General features: G+C 42.6%; 1 protein-coding gene across 3 annotated transcripts in view; it reads right to left on the reverse strand.

The window, feature by feature from the left end:
• Nucleotides 1–16546, reverse strand: part of LOC117364170 (5-hydroxytryptamine receptor 7-like) — a 44688-nt gene that overhangs the window by 12687 nt on the left and 15455 nt on the right. For all 3 annotated transcript variants that reach the window (XM_033953107.1, XM_033953127.1, XM_033953117.1), the window contains exons 2-3: nt 3228–3362; nt 803–1359 (exon numbers count right to left, since the gene is read on the reverse strand). In XM_033953107.1, the coding sequence (XP_033808998.1) occupies nt 803–1308 (506 nt within the window). In that variant the 5' untranslated portion in view covers nt 1309–1359; nt 3228–3362. The remainder of the gene's footprint in view (nt 1–802; nt 1360–3227; nt 3363–16546) is intronic.

Here is a 16546-nt window from a genome sequence, read left to right on the forward strand (position 1 = left end):
AAAGAGTTCCAGATGAGGGGAACAGTAACAGCGAAGCAGGTTGAGTGGCAAGTGCCAAATGTCTTAGGAGTAGGCACAGAAAGTAGGTTTTGGGAAGATGATCTGAGAATTCTAACTGGAGTATGAGGAATAAGTAACTTGTCATTGAATTTAAGCGTTTTCATGAAGAGATTCACCCAAAGCGATTTACAATACATTGAATAGTAATCAGGTACTATTAAGTACTTTCCCGATCTGTTCTGGGGGCTCACAATCTAACTATAGTATCTGGGGCAATGGAGATTTAAGCGACTTGCCCAGGGTCACAAGACGCAGTGCTAGGATCAAACCTACTACCTCAGGGGGCTGAGGTAGCAGCTTTAACCAGCAGGCCACTCCTCCAGTCTCGTAATGCATTTTCATGACTGAAAGTGTGCATGCATGTTCCTAGCTCCCCACACCTCTATTATCTGCATTCAAAGCAGTGAGGTACGATCAAGGGAATGAAAGTACAGAGATTTAGCAGACAATAAAATGCTGCATAAAATTTCATATGTATGCCTTGCATCTGCTCCCATGCTGGCTTAAAGCAGGCAGGTCATTTTTGTACCCACATTTTCAAAGGGAAGCTCCATGAGGAATTTCCCTTTGAAAACGAGCTTGCAGTTTCACAGGTACTTGTTGCCCAAAGGACAGCAAGATCCCTGTGGGTGTCAAAATTGCCCTTGTAAAGATTTAAAGACTCAGTGGTGGCAAATGGGTCCTCACAGATTTGCATAATTTCACATTCGTTCAAAATATCCAAGAGATTAAGGGTTCTTACCTGTCCACACTGATGACACACAAAGTCATGATTGAAGCTGTGCAACACATCACATCCATGGCAATAAACACATTGCAAAATACCTTTCCAAAGAGCCATTTTCCCCCAACCAGGTCTGTGATAATTACAAAGGGCATCACAGCAAGTGCTACCGACAGGTCAGCTGCCGCCAGGGAGACAACCAGATAATTGGATGGCTGCCTGAGTTTCTTTACAATGCAGACGGAAATGATCACCAAGCCATTACCAGCAATGGTCATTAAAGTGATGATGGACAACACTATCCCAATGACAATTTTTTCAACATCTCCATAAAGCAGGATCTCCTCTCCACAGTCCGTGAAGTTGGTCAAGTTGGAGGACACCAAGTCTTGCTCAGTTGGAAAGGAGGGTCCTTCAGTCATGAATGGAGTTGGAAGAAGGCCCCAAGTATAACAGACTTTTTCTGTGTTGTCTGAAGAAAGGGGATTCGCCATATAATGGTTCAGGTTTATCTGTATCAGCATTTTTCTTGCTTTTCATGAGTGGCAATGCATATGTACTCACATTATGCAATTCTACAATTAAAGAAAAATGTACATGCCATCAGTCAGTTATCATACATACATCTCTCTTATCACACACACAAAAAAAAAATTAAAAAATCAGGCTTCTCAAATCTTACCTATTAAGTATGCACTCTCATCTACCCAGCTATAAACCTAAATCACCTTCATCATATTCTCTATTCCTACACACATAAACACAAGTAATACATAAGAGAGTTTATGCAATTTAGATTTATAATTAACAAACAATTTGCATATCTGTAAGAAAAGTACCAATATATATTATTCACACTGTTACATATTGAAATAATAGCCTTATTTCAGAAAACTTTTGTTTTGTTTTTTTAAATTATAAATCTACATTGCATAAAAATTCTTCTATATTATTTAGAATCTTAAAACTTAATTTCATGAGCATAAGGCCGAGTAATAGTGCTGGGAACTGCCAAGTGGGGCCCTTGGGGGGTAGAAAAAATTGCTATACCAGGGCCCTGTCAACCAAAAAAGAAATTGTCAAATGGACCAGGGAAGGCTATGGGAATCAACACATTTAATTAGAAGCTGAACACCATTATGGTATTAGAATGAAGGACTTTGAGGAAAAAAGTCTCAGAACCCCATCAGGGAGCAAACTCTCCTCACAAATGGAAAGGGTAATTACTTCATGGGCAAAAAAACCCCTCCAAGCTCGTAATAGTCTCTTATAATTTAAAATATATTTTATTAATTTATAAATTCCCCAACAGGAAGTAATTATCCTTTCCAGTTTCGAGGAGAGTTTGCTCCCCGACGGGAAGTAATTACTCTTTCCAGTTGTGAAGAGAGTTTGCTCCCCGACAGGGTTCTGAGGCTTTTTCCTCTAAGTCAGGGGTGTCAAAGTCCCTCCTCGAGAGCCACAATCCAGTTGGGTTTTCAGGATTTCCCCAATGAATATGCATGAGATCAATTTGCATGCACTGCTTTCATTGTATGCTAACAGATCTCATGCATATTCATTGGGGAAATCCTGAAAACCCGACTGGATTGCAGCCCTCGAGGAGGGACTTTGACACCCCTGCTCTAAGTCCTTCATTCTAATACCACAGTTGTGTACAACTTCTAATTGAATGTGTTGATATATAATTGTTAGCTGAAGGTTATGGGAATCCCCAGACCCATGCAACCAAAGAGAGAACGGTGTTGCAGGGTGGAGCAGCATGGTTGACAGGTATCCCCAGGTCCTGTTAGCCAAAACTCCCCAGTGTTCAACCTCCTCCTAAATGCCAGTATAGTAGGGGTCTCAAAGTCCCTCCTTGAGGGCCACAATCCAGTTGGGTTTTCAGGATTTCCCCAATGAATATGCATGAGATCTATGTGCATGCACTGCTTTCAATGCATATTCATTGGGGAAATCCTGAAAACCCGACTGGATTGCGGCCCTCAAGGAGGGACTTTGAGATCCCTGCAGTATAGCATCTGAATATAGTGGACTTATGTTCATTTGCTACTATTGAACACAAGTCCATTTAATATTGACCTGCAATAAGTTGTACAGTACACAAGTGTGTGCCCAAAAGTTATTTTCCAGCAGCTCTGAAAGAATGTTCCACACCAGAACAAGATGGGGAAACATGACCTCTCTGTGTAGCCCCACTGCACCTGTTTGATGCAACTCAAAACAGAACTAAAAGTATGTTTGCCATCGTAACATTATCTGATCTCCCACCACTGCCAGGAGGAAATGTAACCATGATATTGCATCAAAATTAAATCCAAGTTTAAAACACTGCAAAAGAATAAAAACTATCAAGTCTGCATGTTCCACTTCTTTGGTATATAGAAATGCTCTTCTCTACCACTCATCTGTTTAGGACTAACAGGAAAACCAAATGCATTACCTGTGCTGTTGGGGCTTAATATCTGGCAGAAATTGCCCCTTGCTTGTTCTCTTGACACATTCATCTTCAAAACATCTGTTGAGGTTTCTTCTAAACATTCACTTCAGATGTCCAAATTTATCCAACTTCTAGCTCCTTAAAAGGAAAGAAAAAAAAATAAATAAAAAGAGAAGATATAGTATATATATATACACGACTGTTTCCTTTAGGATGAAAGATCATCATTCTCCACTCACCATTCTCTCCATCCCAACCCCAGAGCATTTTAGCACCCTTGAGGGGATATTAAAATCCTCAATTTCCAGTCCAAAACAACCTCTTTCTGCATGACTGATTTTTATATTTTCATAATGCAAATCAGTTTGTTAGGCATTCACTGGTGTCAGAGCACATTCTATACCCTAGCCCAGGGGTAGGCAATTCCGGTCCTTGAGAGCCAGAGCCAGGTCAGGTTTTCAGGATCTCCACCGTGAATATGTATGAGATGGATTTGCATGCACTGCCTCCTTGAGATGCAAATCTATCTCATGCATATTTATTGTGGAGATCCTGAAAACCTGATCTGATCTTGAGGACCGGAATTGCCTACCCCTGCCCTAGCCCAAGTAGCAATATAAAATATTCTGGCTCCATTATATTTTTCTAAACCAGTTCAGTGTAGTTTATAAGAACTTTATATTGCGTCACTAAAAAATAAAAATAAAACCCTCTCAAGCAGGTTATAACATTCACAATTTGCAATAACCAGCCAACCCAAAACAACTCATTCTTGTTCAAAGAGTAGCCCTCAACCACTGTTGCTGGGAATAAACTCCTCTTGCTTGGTTAAAAATTTGAATCCTCAAAATTGTAGAAGGTATGAGCTAGCTCTCTCTCTCTTTTTCATAAGCTTCATTATCATCACACGGTCATATTTTTAAAGCTTCAAAGAACATTTATGCAGCAACTAACTGTATCTTCCAGTCATAGATTTAGCAATGCCATTGCATGCAAACATTTTACCAATCAACCTTTAAATATCTACCATTTTATCTTCTTTAGAAAGCCATCTTAAGCAGCTACAACACTGTTAATCTAGAGATGAGGCAAACATAATGCACCAAAATGGGTTACAGCAACAGCCCAGTGGCATCTGATGCCTTAGGCAAGACTTGAGCCAACCACTTCCTTCTACTCCCTTAGTTAGACAACATCTCATCCCTATCCTCTTCTCTTACCCCTACAATTCTTGTGCCACTGCTGCTACCAATACCCTACCTCTGAGTGGGCCGAGACTCAGCAAGGTACATGTCATTGAGCCCAGCCCCACCATGTTCCCCCTCCTCCTCCTCTGGATGCAAAGCTTGTCAGAAGGGATAGGCAATAGAGTTATATCACCATCCCTCCATATATGCTGCTTTAGGCAGGATACTTATCCCACTAAGTGGCAAAGCTGATCCTAGTAGTCAGAAATCTTGGTAACATTTTCCATCACTTTTATTTCTAAAACATCTGAGCGGGAGTCCTCCACCTCAGTGGTGTACCAAGGGGAAGGCGGGGGGGGAGGAAGGTCCGCCCCAGGTGCAAGCCCTGAGGGGGTGCTCCCGGCCTTGAAGTCATTGGCATCCGGTTCACCCATCCCTCGGCATCCGGTTCCCCCTCCCCCCCCGGCCTCCCCACACCATTTACCGTAGAGAAGCAGCCTGCAGCAAGATCGCGATGCTAGCGATCTTTGCACTGCTTCGGTGTTGTTTCCTCTGCCGTGGTCCCGCCCGTCCTCTGATGTCAGAGGAGGGGCGGGACCGCGGCGGAGGAAACGGCACCGAAGAATCATAAAGATCGCTGGCATCGTGATCTTGCTGCAGGGTGCTTCTCTACGGTAAATGGTGCGGGGAGGCCAGGGGGATGAGAGGTCCTTTGGAGTGGGGAGGGGCGAGCGGTCCTTCGGGGTGGTGCGGGGCAGCAGGCCTTCAGGGGGGAGACAGGCCTTCAGGGGGGACAGGCAGGCAGGCCTTCAAGGGAGGGACAGGCCTTCAAGGGAGGGGTACAGGCCTTCAAGGGGGGATTGCAAACCTTTAAGGGGGGGGGACAGGCCTTCAGGGGAGGGGGGCCCTGGTGTAGAAGTACACGGAGGGAAGGGGGAGAGTTCAAAGAGACGTGCATATGGCAGACTTTGTGGGGGGAAGAAATAATGAGTCTGAAAATAGAGGAGAAGGAGAGAGATGATGGACCATGGGATTTAGGGAGGGAAGGAACAGAAAGGGAGAGAAGTTGGACACAAGGGATGGTGTGGAGGGGAGGGATAGAGATACTGGATAGGAGGGCAGTTGGGAAAAGAAAGGGAGAGACCCTGGGGTGGTGGGGAAGGAGGGAGAGATGTGTGATGAAAGGATAGTTAAGAAAAGGTGGATCTGTGGAGGGATAAAAAAAAGGAAAGATGCCAGACCTCCTGGGGAGGGAAGGGAAACGGAAGGGGAGGACAGAGATGGCAGATGGATGGTTAGCATGCAGAAAGAAGGAGATCCTGGCAAGCACGTTATCAGAAGACAACCAGAGCCTTGGACCAACAAGATTTGAAAAATAACCAGACAACAAAAGGTAGAAAAACTAATTTTATTTTCTGTTATGTGATTACAATATGTCAGATTTGAAATGTGTATCCTTCCAGAGCTGGTGTTAGACCGCAAACATGAGCTAGGATTTAACAGATAGAGGAAAAGTCCTTTTTGTTTCTTATTTTATTTACACCACAGCGCCAGTGTAGTTAGGAGAAGCCAAAGGGGAAGGGGGGTGTGTGAAAAAGCTATAAAACAAACCCACCAGGATGTTTGAAAAAAACACCCAATTGGGCAGGAAAATCAAAACGAAAAACCAATTCAATAGGCTGAATCGAATCAAATTTTTTTTTCCTGAATCGGGCAGCTCTAGTTTGCGCTACTGTCTTAGACTTTAGGACCTGGGATTGGGGAGAGATGGCATCCTCAGTACTTTATAATGCAAGTGAAACGAGGATTTGGTCATACTTTTGAAGGGTCTGCAGAAGAAAAATATTGTATAGGCTGGGGACATGAGACAGCAGGAAATGGGAACTTTTCTTCCTTCTATTTTTGTGAATGGAAAGGCTGAGGATGTCAAAGAGTTCAGTTAAAATATGTGCTTTATAAGAAAATATAATACTGTGTTTTATAAAGTTTATAAGCACTGCTGGCCTACCCGGTGAGGTGTTCCTAGTGGTTGTGGTGGTGGCAGCGTGTCAATGTGTTGAGAGGAAGAGGTGGTCTGGGAAATTCTGCTGAGCAAACTCCGGGCCCATTTCCACCCCTCAATTAGTCCACTCCACTCAACTGGTTCACCACTGAGTGGGTCTTTGGGTGTTGTGCCTAGGTAGTTGTTTTGGGATCTCTTCCAGTGGTTTGTCAATAGCTTGTGGTCCAAGGAAGGAAATTTTGTTAACCTTAGCATTGACCTTCAGAATATGTTTGTAATAGCGCTGCTTGTGTGGCATTAGGCTATGTAGTGATCGAAAGAAAAACCAGACCTTTGCATATTTTTGCACTATATGGTGGGTGGATAAGGAGATTCACATTTCCTGCACAGCTAAGTCCGTGTGAAGTTACCTTGTGCTGTATTTGACATCTAGCAAGGTCTCTGTTTGGAAGGAAAGATCTAAGCTTCAAAATGAAGTGGCCAGAAATTATGGTAAAAGCAGATAGCGTAGCTGGTTATAAGAAAGTTAAAGTCCATAGTCTGTTATTAAGACATGGGGAAGTGTCTGCTTGCCCTGGATCGGTAGCATGGAAACTCTTTGGGTTTTGACCAGGTATTAGAGACCTGGATTGACTACCATGAGAATGGGCTACTGGGCATGATGGACCATTGGTCTGACCCAGTTAGGCTATTCTTATGTTATGTTCTCATCTGTAGGGGCTTTTGTTTTCACTTCTTATTTTAATTTATTTTTTTTCTGGGAACTTATCAATGTTTTTTTATAATGGGAACAAAAATGGAAGAGAATTAATGTGTGTGGAATGGAAGGGGGGGTAACTAATTTCTTCAGCTAAATAATTCAATCCACCTCAACCAGACATAGGAGAACTCACGCACCATTCACACACCCTCCAACCAAAAACGTCAAAAAAAAAACCAAAAAAAAACTGTTCGACAACCTCCTAGCCATTCGAGCTGCAACACCCCAACTCTACAACCTATTGCCTTGACCATAGACTACAAAACCTTCAAAAAAGAAATAAAAACCCTTCTATTCAAAAAACACATAAAACCGAACTAACACAATCAGAACTGTCCCAAGCATCACCTGCAACTACTCCATATGTATTTCTGATGTCATGACAATTCAGACATAATTTATGTTATGTTATGTTTGGAATAATGGTTACATATATGAGGTTCAACAAAAGAAAATTTTCACTGTCTGTTTCTATTGTGACCATTTATTCCGTTTCATGGTTATTACAAAAATTATTTTTTTACATTGGGGGGGTGTGTCCAAAAATGATGGGCCCTGGGTGCCACATACCCTAGGTACGCCACTACTCTACCTACAGTCCTGCCAGTGGGGGGTGCTGTTTCTCAATCATATTTTCAATAATGAAGGGCAGGCAAGCTCTGCAGGACCCCAGGGAACCTTCCTATCTTAACCAGTTGAAAAAACACAGTATTGAAGCACTACCCCTCATTGGCATAAATGCAGTTGGAGAACTGCTGCTCAGCTTAGAGCAGTGCGCTGCAAACTTTTTAAAGCCAGGGCACACTAAACGCGGGACTGCAGCTAGAGGGAATCCGGAAGTGTGCAGACATTGATGTGATAACATCATGCACACGTATGACATTATATAGATGTCCGCACATGTGCAGAGGTGCTCCAGCTGCAGCCCTGAGCCTCCTATTGCCGTTGTTGGTGGGGTTCTGAAGAGGGAGAAGTGCGGATAGCAGGAGAGGCACCGGCTGACTGCTTACAGCAGGGGTAGGGAACTCCGGTCCTTGAGAGCCGTATTCCAGTCGGGTTTTCCCCAGTGAATATGCATTGAAAGCAGTGCATGCAAATAGATCTCGTGCATATTCATTGGGGAAATCCTGAAAACCCGAATGGAATACGGCTCTCGAGGACCGGAGTTCCCTACTCCTGGCTTACAGGATGTGTCTCTTGCCGCGAGAGGTATGTTCTGTAAGCAGTCAGCTGGTGCCTCTCCTCCTCGGGCATCTCGCCGCATACCTGGAATCTGCCGCAGTACACACTTTGCAATACACTGGCTTTGAGGGAACAGTGCCTGCCATGTACTCGTGACTGGCCACTGGATTGTTCACAATAGGAAACAGGATGCTAGAGGGACCTTTAATCTGACCCAGAATAGCAAATCTTATGTTCTCAGATTGTGTTCCAAAACAAATTAACTCAATCCATAGTTTCACTAAGTTTGTTCCTCCTCTTCATCATCTCAAGATACTAAAACTTAGTATGAACTAACAGAGCTGCTCCCCCTTGTCTTGCTTCCTGACACCCTAGATTGGTTGTTAAGTTGGTATAAAGCTGTTAGAGCTAATACATTTATGGCTATGCACACATCACTGGGACTTTCAGAAGGGAATAAAAGGAGAAACAAAAGCAGCTGCCTTGACTCATCCAACGCCAAAGGTTTGCCCTGGATTGAGGAAATAGTGAGTAGAGAACTGATGTGGTCAGGCCAGTTATGATGTAACCATAGTTTCAGGGTTTGCTTTGTGGTTATCAGTGTTTGATTGATGGAAATTATATTACATGGCTTCTGTGAATTTGCCTGCTTAGCTTCAAAAACTAAAGAAATAGGAGGGATGATGTTATTTCACTGTTTGAATTTTTCTCAAAAAGTTCAATAAATAAATTGAACAAACCCCCCCCCCCCTCCAAACCTAAAGAAATAAAGCCTAAAATATAGAAAAAGATTGGAAAGTAACATGTAGACCTGGAAGAACAAAACCAATAGTATGCTGTAGTACAAATTATATTGAAATGACAGTGCAGATCAAACTAGTAGATGGGTGGCACTGTGAGGTAAGGATAGTAAAATCTGACAAGAAACTAAAATGTATTGTGAAAGCTTAATGCAGTGATTCCCAACCCTGTCCTGGAGGAACACCAGGCCAATCGGGTTTTCAGGCTAGCCCTAATGAATATGCATGAGAGAGATTTGCATATGATGGAAGTGATAGGCATGCAAATTTGCTTCATGCATATTCATTAGGGCTAGCCTGAAAACCCAATTGGCCTGGTGTTCCTCCAGGACAGGGTTGGGAACCACTGGCTTAATGCATAGATATTTATTTTGGTGATAGGGAAGAATATAGCAGTGGTGGTATACTACCTGGCCAAGGTAAGGTAAAGACAGTGAAATACTAACAAATTACATTATTAAAAAAAATGGAAGATTTCAAATAGCCTGGTATGGAGTATAAACTGCATAAATGGCTCATTGGGATATCCCAGGGGGTAGGCAATTCCGGTCCTCGCGAGCCGGAGCCGGGTCAGGTTTTCAGGATATCCACAATGAATATGTATGAGATGGATTTGCATGCACTACCTCCTTGAGATGCAAATCCATCTCATGCATATTCATTGTGGATATCCTGAAAACCTGACCTGGCTCCGGCTCTCGAGGACCAGAATTGCCTACCCCCTGGGACAGGGGTGTCCAATGTCGGTCCTCGAGGGCCGCAATCCAGTCGGGTTTTCAGGATTTCCTCAATGAATATGCATTGAAAGCAGTGCATGCAAATAGATCTCATGCATATTCATTGGGGAAATCCAGAAAACCCGACTGGACTGCGGCCCTCGAGGACCGACATTGGACACCCCTGCCCTGGGATATGCTAAGAAAGTATAAAGGGCCATTTTAGATTTGTCTGGGTGTGCAATGGTGAATGCTGGTTGCAGTATTTTACAAAAACAAATGGTAAACTTGTAGGTCAATGTAAAATGCATTTATCTTTGCCCTCAGAAATCAGCATGGGAAAAGAGACATGCAAATGGTATGAAATACCATGTAAAATACCTAGAGTTTAACAAGGGTTTCAGCTCATGCAGTTTGATGTGACTGGCCAAAATGCATGAGCATATAAGCAGGTAGACAGCCCTGCACATGGAAACCTATGGCATATACTACACTTCCCCCTCCTGATTCGCAGTTTTAGGGCTCGCAATTTTGATTATTCGCAATTTCCTAAAACCAGAATCACCCCCACCTCCCGGACCTCACCTGGTGGTCCAGCGGTCTTTTGGGGCAGGAGTGATCTTCCTACGCTCCTGCCCCATGCAGATCACTCATCCAAAATGGCTGCAGTGAATTCCCGTCGTAGTCTCGAAAGACTTCGGGAATTCACAGCAGCCATTTTGGATGAGTGATCTGCACGGGGCAGGAGCGTGGAAAGATCGCTCCTGCCCTGAAAGACCGCTAGACCACCAGGTAAAGTCTGGGATGACAGGGGGAAGGTGGGAGGGAGGCGGATCAGAGTCAGCCCACAAGGTATTCGCGGGCCAGTTTTGCCCCTAACCCCCATGAATATTGAGGGAGGAGTGTATGTGCAAATGGCATTCACATCCAAGTGTCAGTATTTTGCACAACTTATTCATGTGAGTCTATTTATGTCAAGTGCCTGTCTTCTGGCCTGAGAAGAGCTCCTATATCTATTGAAAAGCTGGGGGCTCAAGTCCCATCCAAGAAAAGATTTATAACCAGTTTTTGATAAAATCATTTACAAAGCACGCCTTGCAAATGCCTTCCTGCTCTCCTAATGCTAAAATAATGTTTCTTGTTCCTTGTTATGCAGTAACCCAATAAATGTGCCATTTTTAAAAGATTGTCAACATAGCAACTAGGAGGAAGAAGACCCTAAAGCAGTGTGATATACCCGAAGACAGACAGAGGACCCCAGAGGCCCCAAAAGCTCTGCCCTAGACCTGCCCAAGCTCCACCTCAGGCCCCACCTAAGCTCTGCCTCAGAGAGAGAGGGGAGGATCCAGGGCACATCTCTCCTACCCTCTCTACTGCAACCAATGTTTCTCCCTCTCTTATCCCCTGGCTCCTGTACACCATATTTTGCCCCTCCCCACCAGCCCCATGCCCAACATTTCTCCTATCAACCCTATCCAACATCATGCTGCATCTTTCTCTCTTCCCTCCATCACCATGTCCAACATTCCTCCTTCTTGCATCACTTTTCATCTATCCCACCCATCCCTCTCCACCACAACATCCAATATTTTTCCCTCCCTGTTCTCCACCAGTATCATGTCCAACAATTCTCCCTCTTTCTTCCTTTCCCCATGTGCACCATCTGTCCTTCCCTGCCTTCCCAACCCATGCAGCATATGTTCTTCCCTCCCTTCCCAACTGCAGCCCCCCAAGCAGGATCCTGTAGCATGACCTTTCTCTCCAGCTCCTGACTCCCCCATCTACCTCCTCCCTGGCCGCTGTAATTTTAAATCTTTGAGCAGCTGGCAGTGGCAACGATGTGAGCCTGCTACATCGGCCTGCCCTGGAACCCTTCATTCTGCAGTGTCCCACTTAAGCGGGAACAGGAAGTTGCTGCAGAATGAAGACTTCTGGGGCAGGCCAAATCGCAGAAGGCTCACTTCGTTGTTGCTACCAGCTGCCCAAAGATTTAACATTACAGCGACTGGGGAGGAGGTAGGTGGTGGGGAGTCGGAAGAGCCATAAATGACTCTTCTGACCTCTGACTGCCAATTCTTGGGGGGCCATGTCCTCTGTGGCCACCCCCCATTTTGACACCTATGCCTAAAGAGGTGCTGAGTAAGGATGTGCTAAGGGGAAGAAAAACTCCTCTGGAATATCCTATTTGCTGGCATTCATATTTGGGAAATGGTAAACTTGGGTTTCAGTAAGTTATATCATTGTCTTTTTCAACTTTAATTCAGTACTTTGCTTTTTCAGCAAAGTCAGTTTAGACAACAGTGGAGCATTAGAGGTTCTGTTAAGAGTTTTACAGAAAAAGTGTTTTAGTCTAGGTTAGTATTTTAAGGCTGCAGTTCAGGAAAGTCTCTGTTTAGTGTTTAATTCCCTCCCACCTTCCCCAAGGCTGATCTTTTGATTTATAGGCTCTTCAGACAATCAGGAAGAGGACATTGCTTTGGTAGGAGTTTTTTCTGCATTTTCTTTTTTTTCTTTCATCAGTTTTGAGTTCTTCTGCAACCACAGTATGGCAACTACAGTATGGGAAATACTGTATTGCTAAACCTGTTGCCCAGATTACAGCTTTTGTCTCTGTGTAGACAGAAAATGTTACCTAAGCAGAGGGGATGGTTCTATGTGCAAGCTGTCTTCAGCTTGAATTCCTCATGAAGGAAATAAGACAAGAGGTGGCAATGCTGAGAAGCATCCACAAAAATAAGAGCATCAATGAAATGCTTCATGAGAAAATCAAAGATTTCCAGCAGTGGGATAGAAGCCGCTATGCTGATGGAGAACGACTGGACACAGGTTACAAGACCCTGCAAGATCAATACTGTGACTCTACCTACCCTTGAACTGAAGAACGGGGATGCAGCCCTGGAAGTGGGGAGAGATGACAGCATCCGAGGGAGAGGAAGGACCAAAGCTTGAAATTTCCAAAGTTGCTAGATCCGTGACCACTAGGAGGCGAAAGGGAGTGGTGGTTGGCAATTCTCTTCTGAGGGGTACAGAAGTGTCCTTCTACAGACCAGACATAACGTCCTGGGAAGTGTGCTGTCTGCCTGGTGCCAAAATCCAAGATGTTATGGAGAGCCTGCCGAGACTCATCAAGCCTAATGACTATTATCCAATGTTACTGCGAGGTACCTCTGGGAACATCAAAGTGACTTTGTGGCTCTGGGAAGGAAGGGTAAAGCAATCAGGTGCACAGGTGGTGGTCTCATCAATCCTCCCTGTCAAGAGTAAAGGCCAGGGCAGAGAAGCTTGCATGCTGGAAATGAATGTGTGGCTGCATGGATGGTGTCGTCGAAAGCATTTTGGCTTCTTGGAGGCTGGGATGATGTTCCAAGGGTTGTGAGCAGGGATGGTATTTTAGGCAGCAGACTGGCTAACCTACTGAAGAGGGTTTTAAACTAGAATCATTGGGGCAGGGTGATCCCTTTTTACCAGTATGTATGCAAACATCTTCCCTGGAGCAGATATAAATGTGTGGCTAGTTTCCCTGGAGTTATAAAGTCCCATGTGCATATTTTGTGCCTGTGGTCTGAAGGACCTACAAGTCCTCAGCGGGCCACCACATACTCAAACCATTTCATTGCGTCGGAACCGACGCAATGGTGGAGAGAGCTGTATGAATGGGAGAGGAAGTCTTGATAAAGCCCTTGGAACTAACCGGGCGAAACATGTTGACGACATCTGTTCCCTCCCAACTAGCGTCGAATATATTGAGCTAAGTATTCTTAGCATATATCTAAATAATATTTATAAAAAATTTCACTCAGAAAGATTTATAAGATTGTTTATCGGGTCCGATGAGGATTTGGAGCATAAAGCCACATACAATGAAATGGTTTGAGTATGTGGTGGCCCGCTGAGGACTTGTAAGTACTGCTGAATTAGACAGAATGAAGTCTGGCAAAACTGTAAGATAACTTCTTGCTGGTTCTATATTGGTATATGAGTATAGTCTTCATTCGAAATTTACATTAATAGTGCCTATTGTTTCATTATGTGGTCTGAAGGAAGCATATGCACCTACATATCAGCCTAGATCAGGGCTTCTCAACCCAGTCTTCAGGGCACACTAAGTCACATCAGACTTTCAGGATATCCACAATGAGAAAGAGAGTGTGAGAGCATGAGTGTGAGTGAGAGCATGAGTGTGAGTGAGAGTGAGAGAGCCCTGAGGTGGTCTGGCCTAGGTATCCCATTATAAAATTGCCCTTCATGCACACAGTTTTATCCTCAACTTAAACCCTGGCCCCAGAAATGATATATCAATATTCAGACTTTAAGCTACATTAAAGGAGAGCAACTATATAACAGCTGATTAAACTCAGTTAAAATACCTTGAAAAGTGCCTTCTAAAAAGAGCATTTAGTGACACATTCACTGGGAATCTCCTGTTACAGTTCAGATTGCTATGCACTCTTCCTTAATATAGAACCTCTAAAAGGTGTTTTGAACATGCACTTAATTTATATAAGAAAATGTTTCTTTTATTCTTGCAAAGTACTTACAAAAATTGTCAAATACACAAGTCCAACAGGGAAAACAAACATTAAAAAGGTGTAATAAATTCTGTCCTCATGTTGGCCTTGTCAATTTCCTCTTCACACTACCCTATTCTCAATAACAAGGAAGTTGTCTGAAGATACAAATACCCACGAGTGCTTTCAGTTCATTCAATATTACACGTCAGCCCTTCCTTTGTATATCATTTACTTGTTTCAGAAGTCTATAAAGTATATCGTATCTTTCTAAGTGTGCTTCAACAGAATAAAAATGTTTACTCAGAGCTCATTCACTGTAATCCACAGGGAAAGCAGACTGCCATAAATTTCAACAGTATATTTATAACTACTTAACTTTAAAGACATGGAAACATTAACAAGATCCAAATAAGCAAGGCATAAGGGAAAGGACTGAAATGATGAAAGGGAAAAAACACTGGGGTCCTTTTACTAATGTGGTTAACGCGCTTTAGTAAAAAAAAATCCATAGTGCCATTTATAAACAAGACAAAGTAATACAGAAATCAAATTGCTAGGACAATAGTTATTACATAAACTATATTTAGCAAGTGAAGCTGGAACCCATCCAAGGAGATGTCACTAGGGTAGGCAGTGACTGACAAGTTGTACGATAGGCAATTTTAGAGATAAGATATATATATATATAAAAAAAAAAAAAAACTTAGATAAATCATTTCCCTTATCTAAGTTTAATATATAAAACAAATAATTTTCTTCAGGTTTTACAAAAGGTAATTCTGAGGATAAGGAAGAGGAAGAGAATATATATAGTTTGGTAGGACTAGAGGAACAGGTCTTAGCAGTTTACTTACGTTATCTCTGCAATGACAATAATATTAATAGCACCCGCAGCTAAGAGTATTAGAAGAGCTAAACCAAGAGTGTTTAGTCTTTGTTACAAGGTTAATTAAAATAGACAGTTAAGTCTAAATATGCTATATCAATACCAGGGCTGTGGAGTTGGTCCATCAAGCCTTCAACTCCGACATCTATTTTTCTATTGTCCAACCTCGACACCTACTATGTACATCTAACAAATTTCATTAATTACAGAAGCAGGATATTTCTTTATGTGCAAAATTATTTTTGTTTAGATCTGAACAAAAATGATGTTATCAAATGAAGATAAATACTTATAACAGAGTATTGCTCAATTCTGAAGCTGGCGTCCAAGCCGGTACATTTTTACTAACTCAGACTCCACCCAGAATTACTTCTATTTCCACAGTCCTAGTCAATATTTGATCTTTGAACCTGAAAAACAACTTTCCATTTTGCACTACATTTTTGGCATTAAAATTTGAACAGAAAAATAGATCTTACTTGGAGAAAAATTCAAGGCAAACAGCTTAGATATACAAGTGGAATCTATTACCATTAAGCCCGACTTGAAAGAAAAGTAGAATTCAAGGAACAGGGGCAAGAAAACCAGAAATATTAGGGGTTATCCATTAAGGAAATGTCATACCCAAAAGTTTACTAAAGAAGAAAATTCTCACAACAGGCCACTGCTTTTTTTTAATTTTTTATTGAGCTATAAAAATATCAGGGATCCAAAAATGCCATATGAAGCTTAAACTAAAGACTGTATAACATTCAGCTAATATGTGAACTTCCATCTCTAAGATACCCTCCCCCACACACACACTTTTACTAAGCTGCAGTAGGTTTCTACAGAAACCCAGAGTACTAAATGCTCCAATGCTCATAGAATTCCTATGAGCATTGGAGCAGTGTGAACATTTCGCACTGTGATGCGATAGAAACCTCTACCGCGGTTAGTAATAAAAAAAATAAAGGTGGGGAGGGGTGCATAATTTAGTTGTCTCACTTATACAGTAAAACCTTGGATTGCAAGTGTTTTGTAAGACAAGCAAAACATTTGATTAAATTTTAACTTGATATACAAGCAATGTCTTGCAATACAAGTACATACAGTATACACGCATCACATCATCACAACTGAGCCAATGGTTCTCTCTCTGCAGGAGTGTAGTGACTGTTCTAAATGAGCGAGATCTTGCAATACAAGTATGTATAGTATTTTGTATTAAAGTTTTTGGGTTGTGGAACGAATCGTCTGAGTTTCCATTATTTCCTATGGGGAAATTTGCTTTGATAT

This window comes from Geotrypetes seraphini, chromosome 1 (assembly GCF_902459505.1).
Source record: "Geotrypetes seraphini chromosome 1, aGeoSer1.1, whole genome shotgun sequence".
NCBI lineage: Eukaryota > Metazoa > Chordata > Amphibia > Gymnophiona > Dermophiidae > Geotrypetes > Geotrypetes seraphini.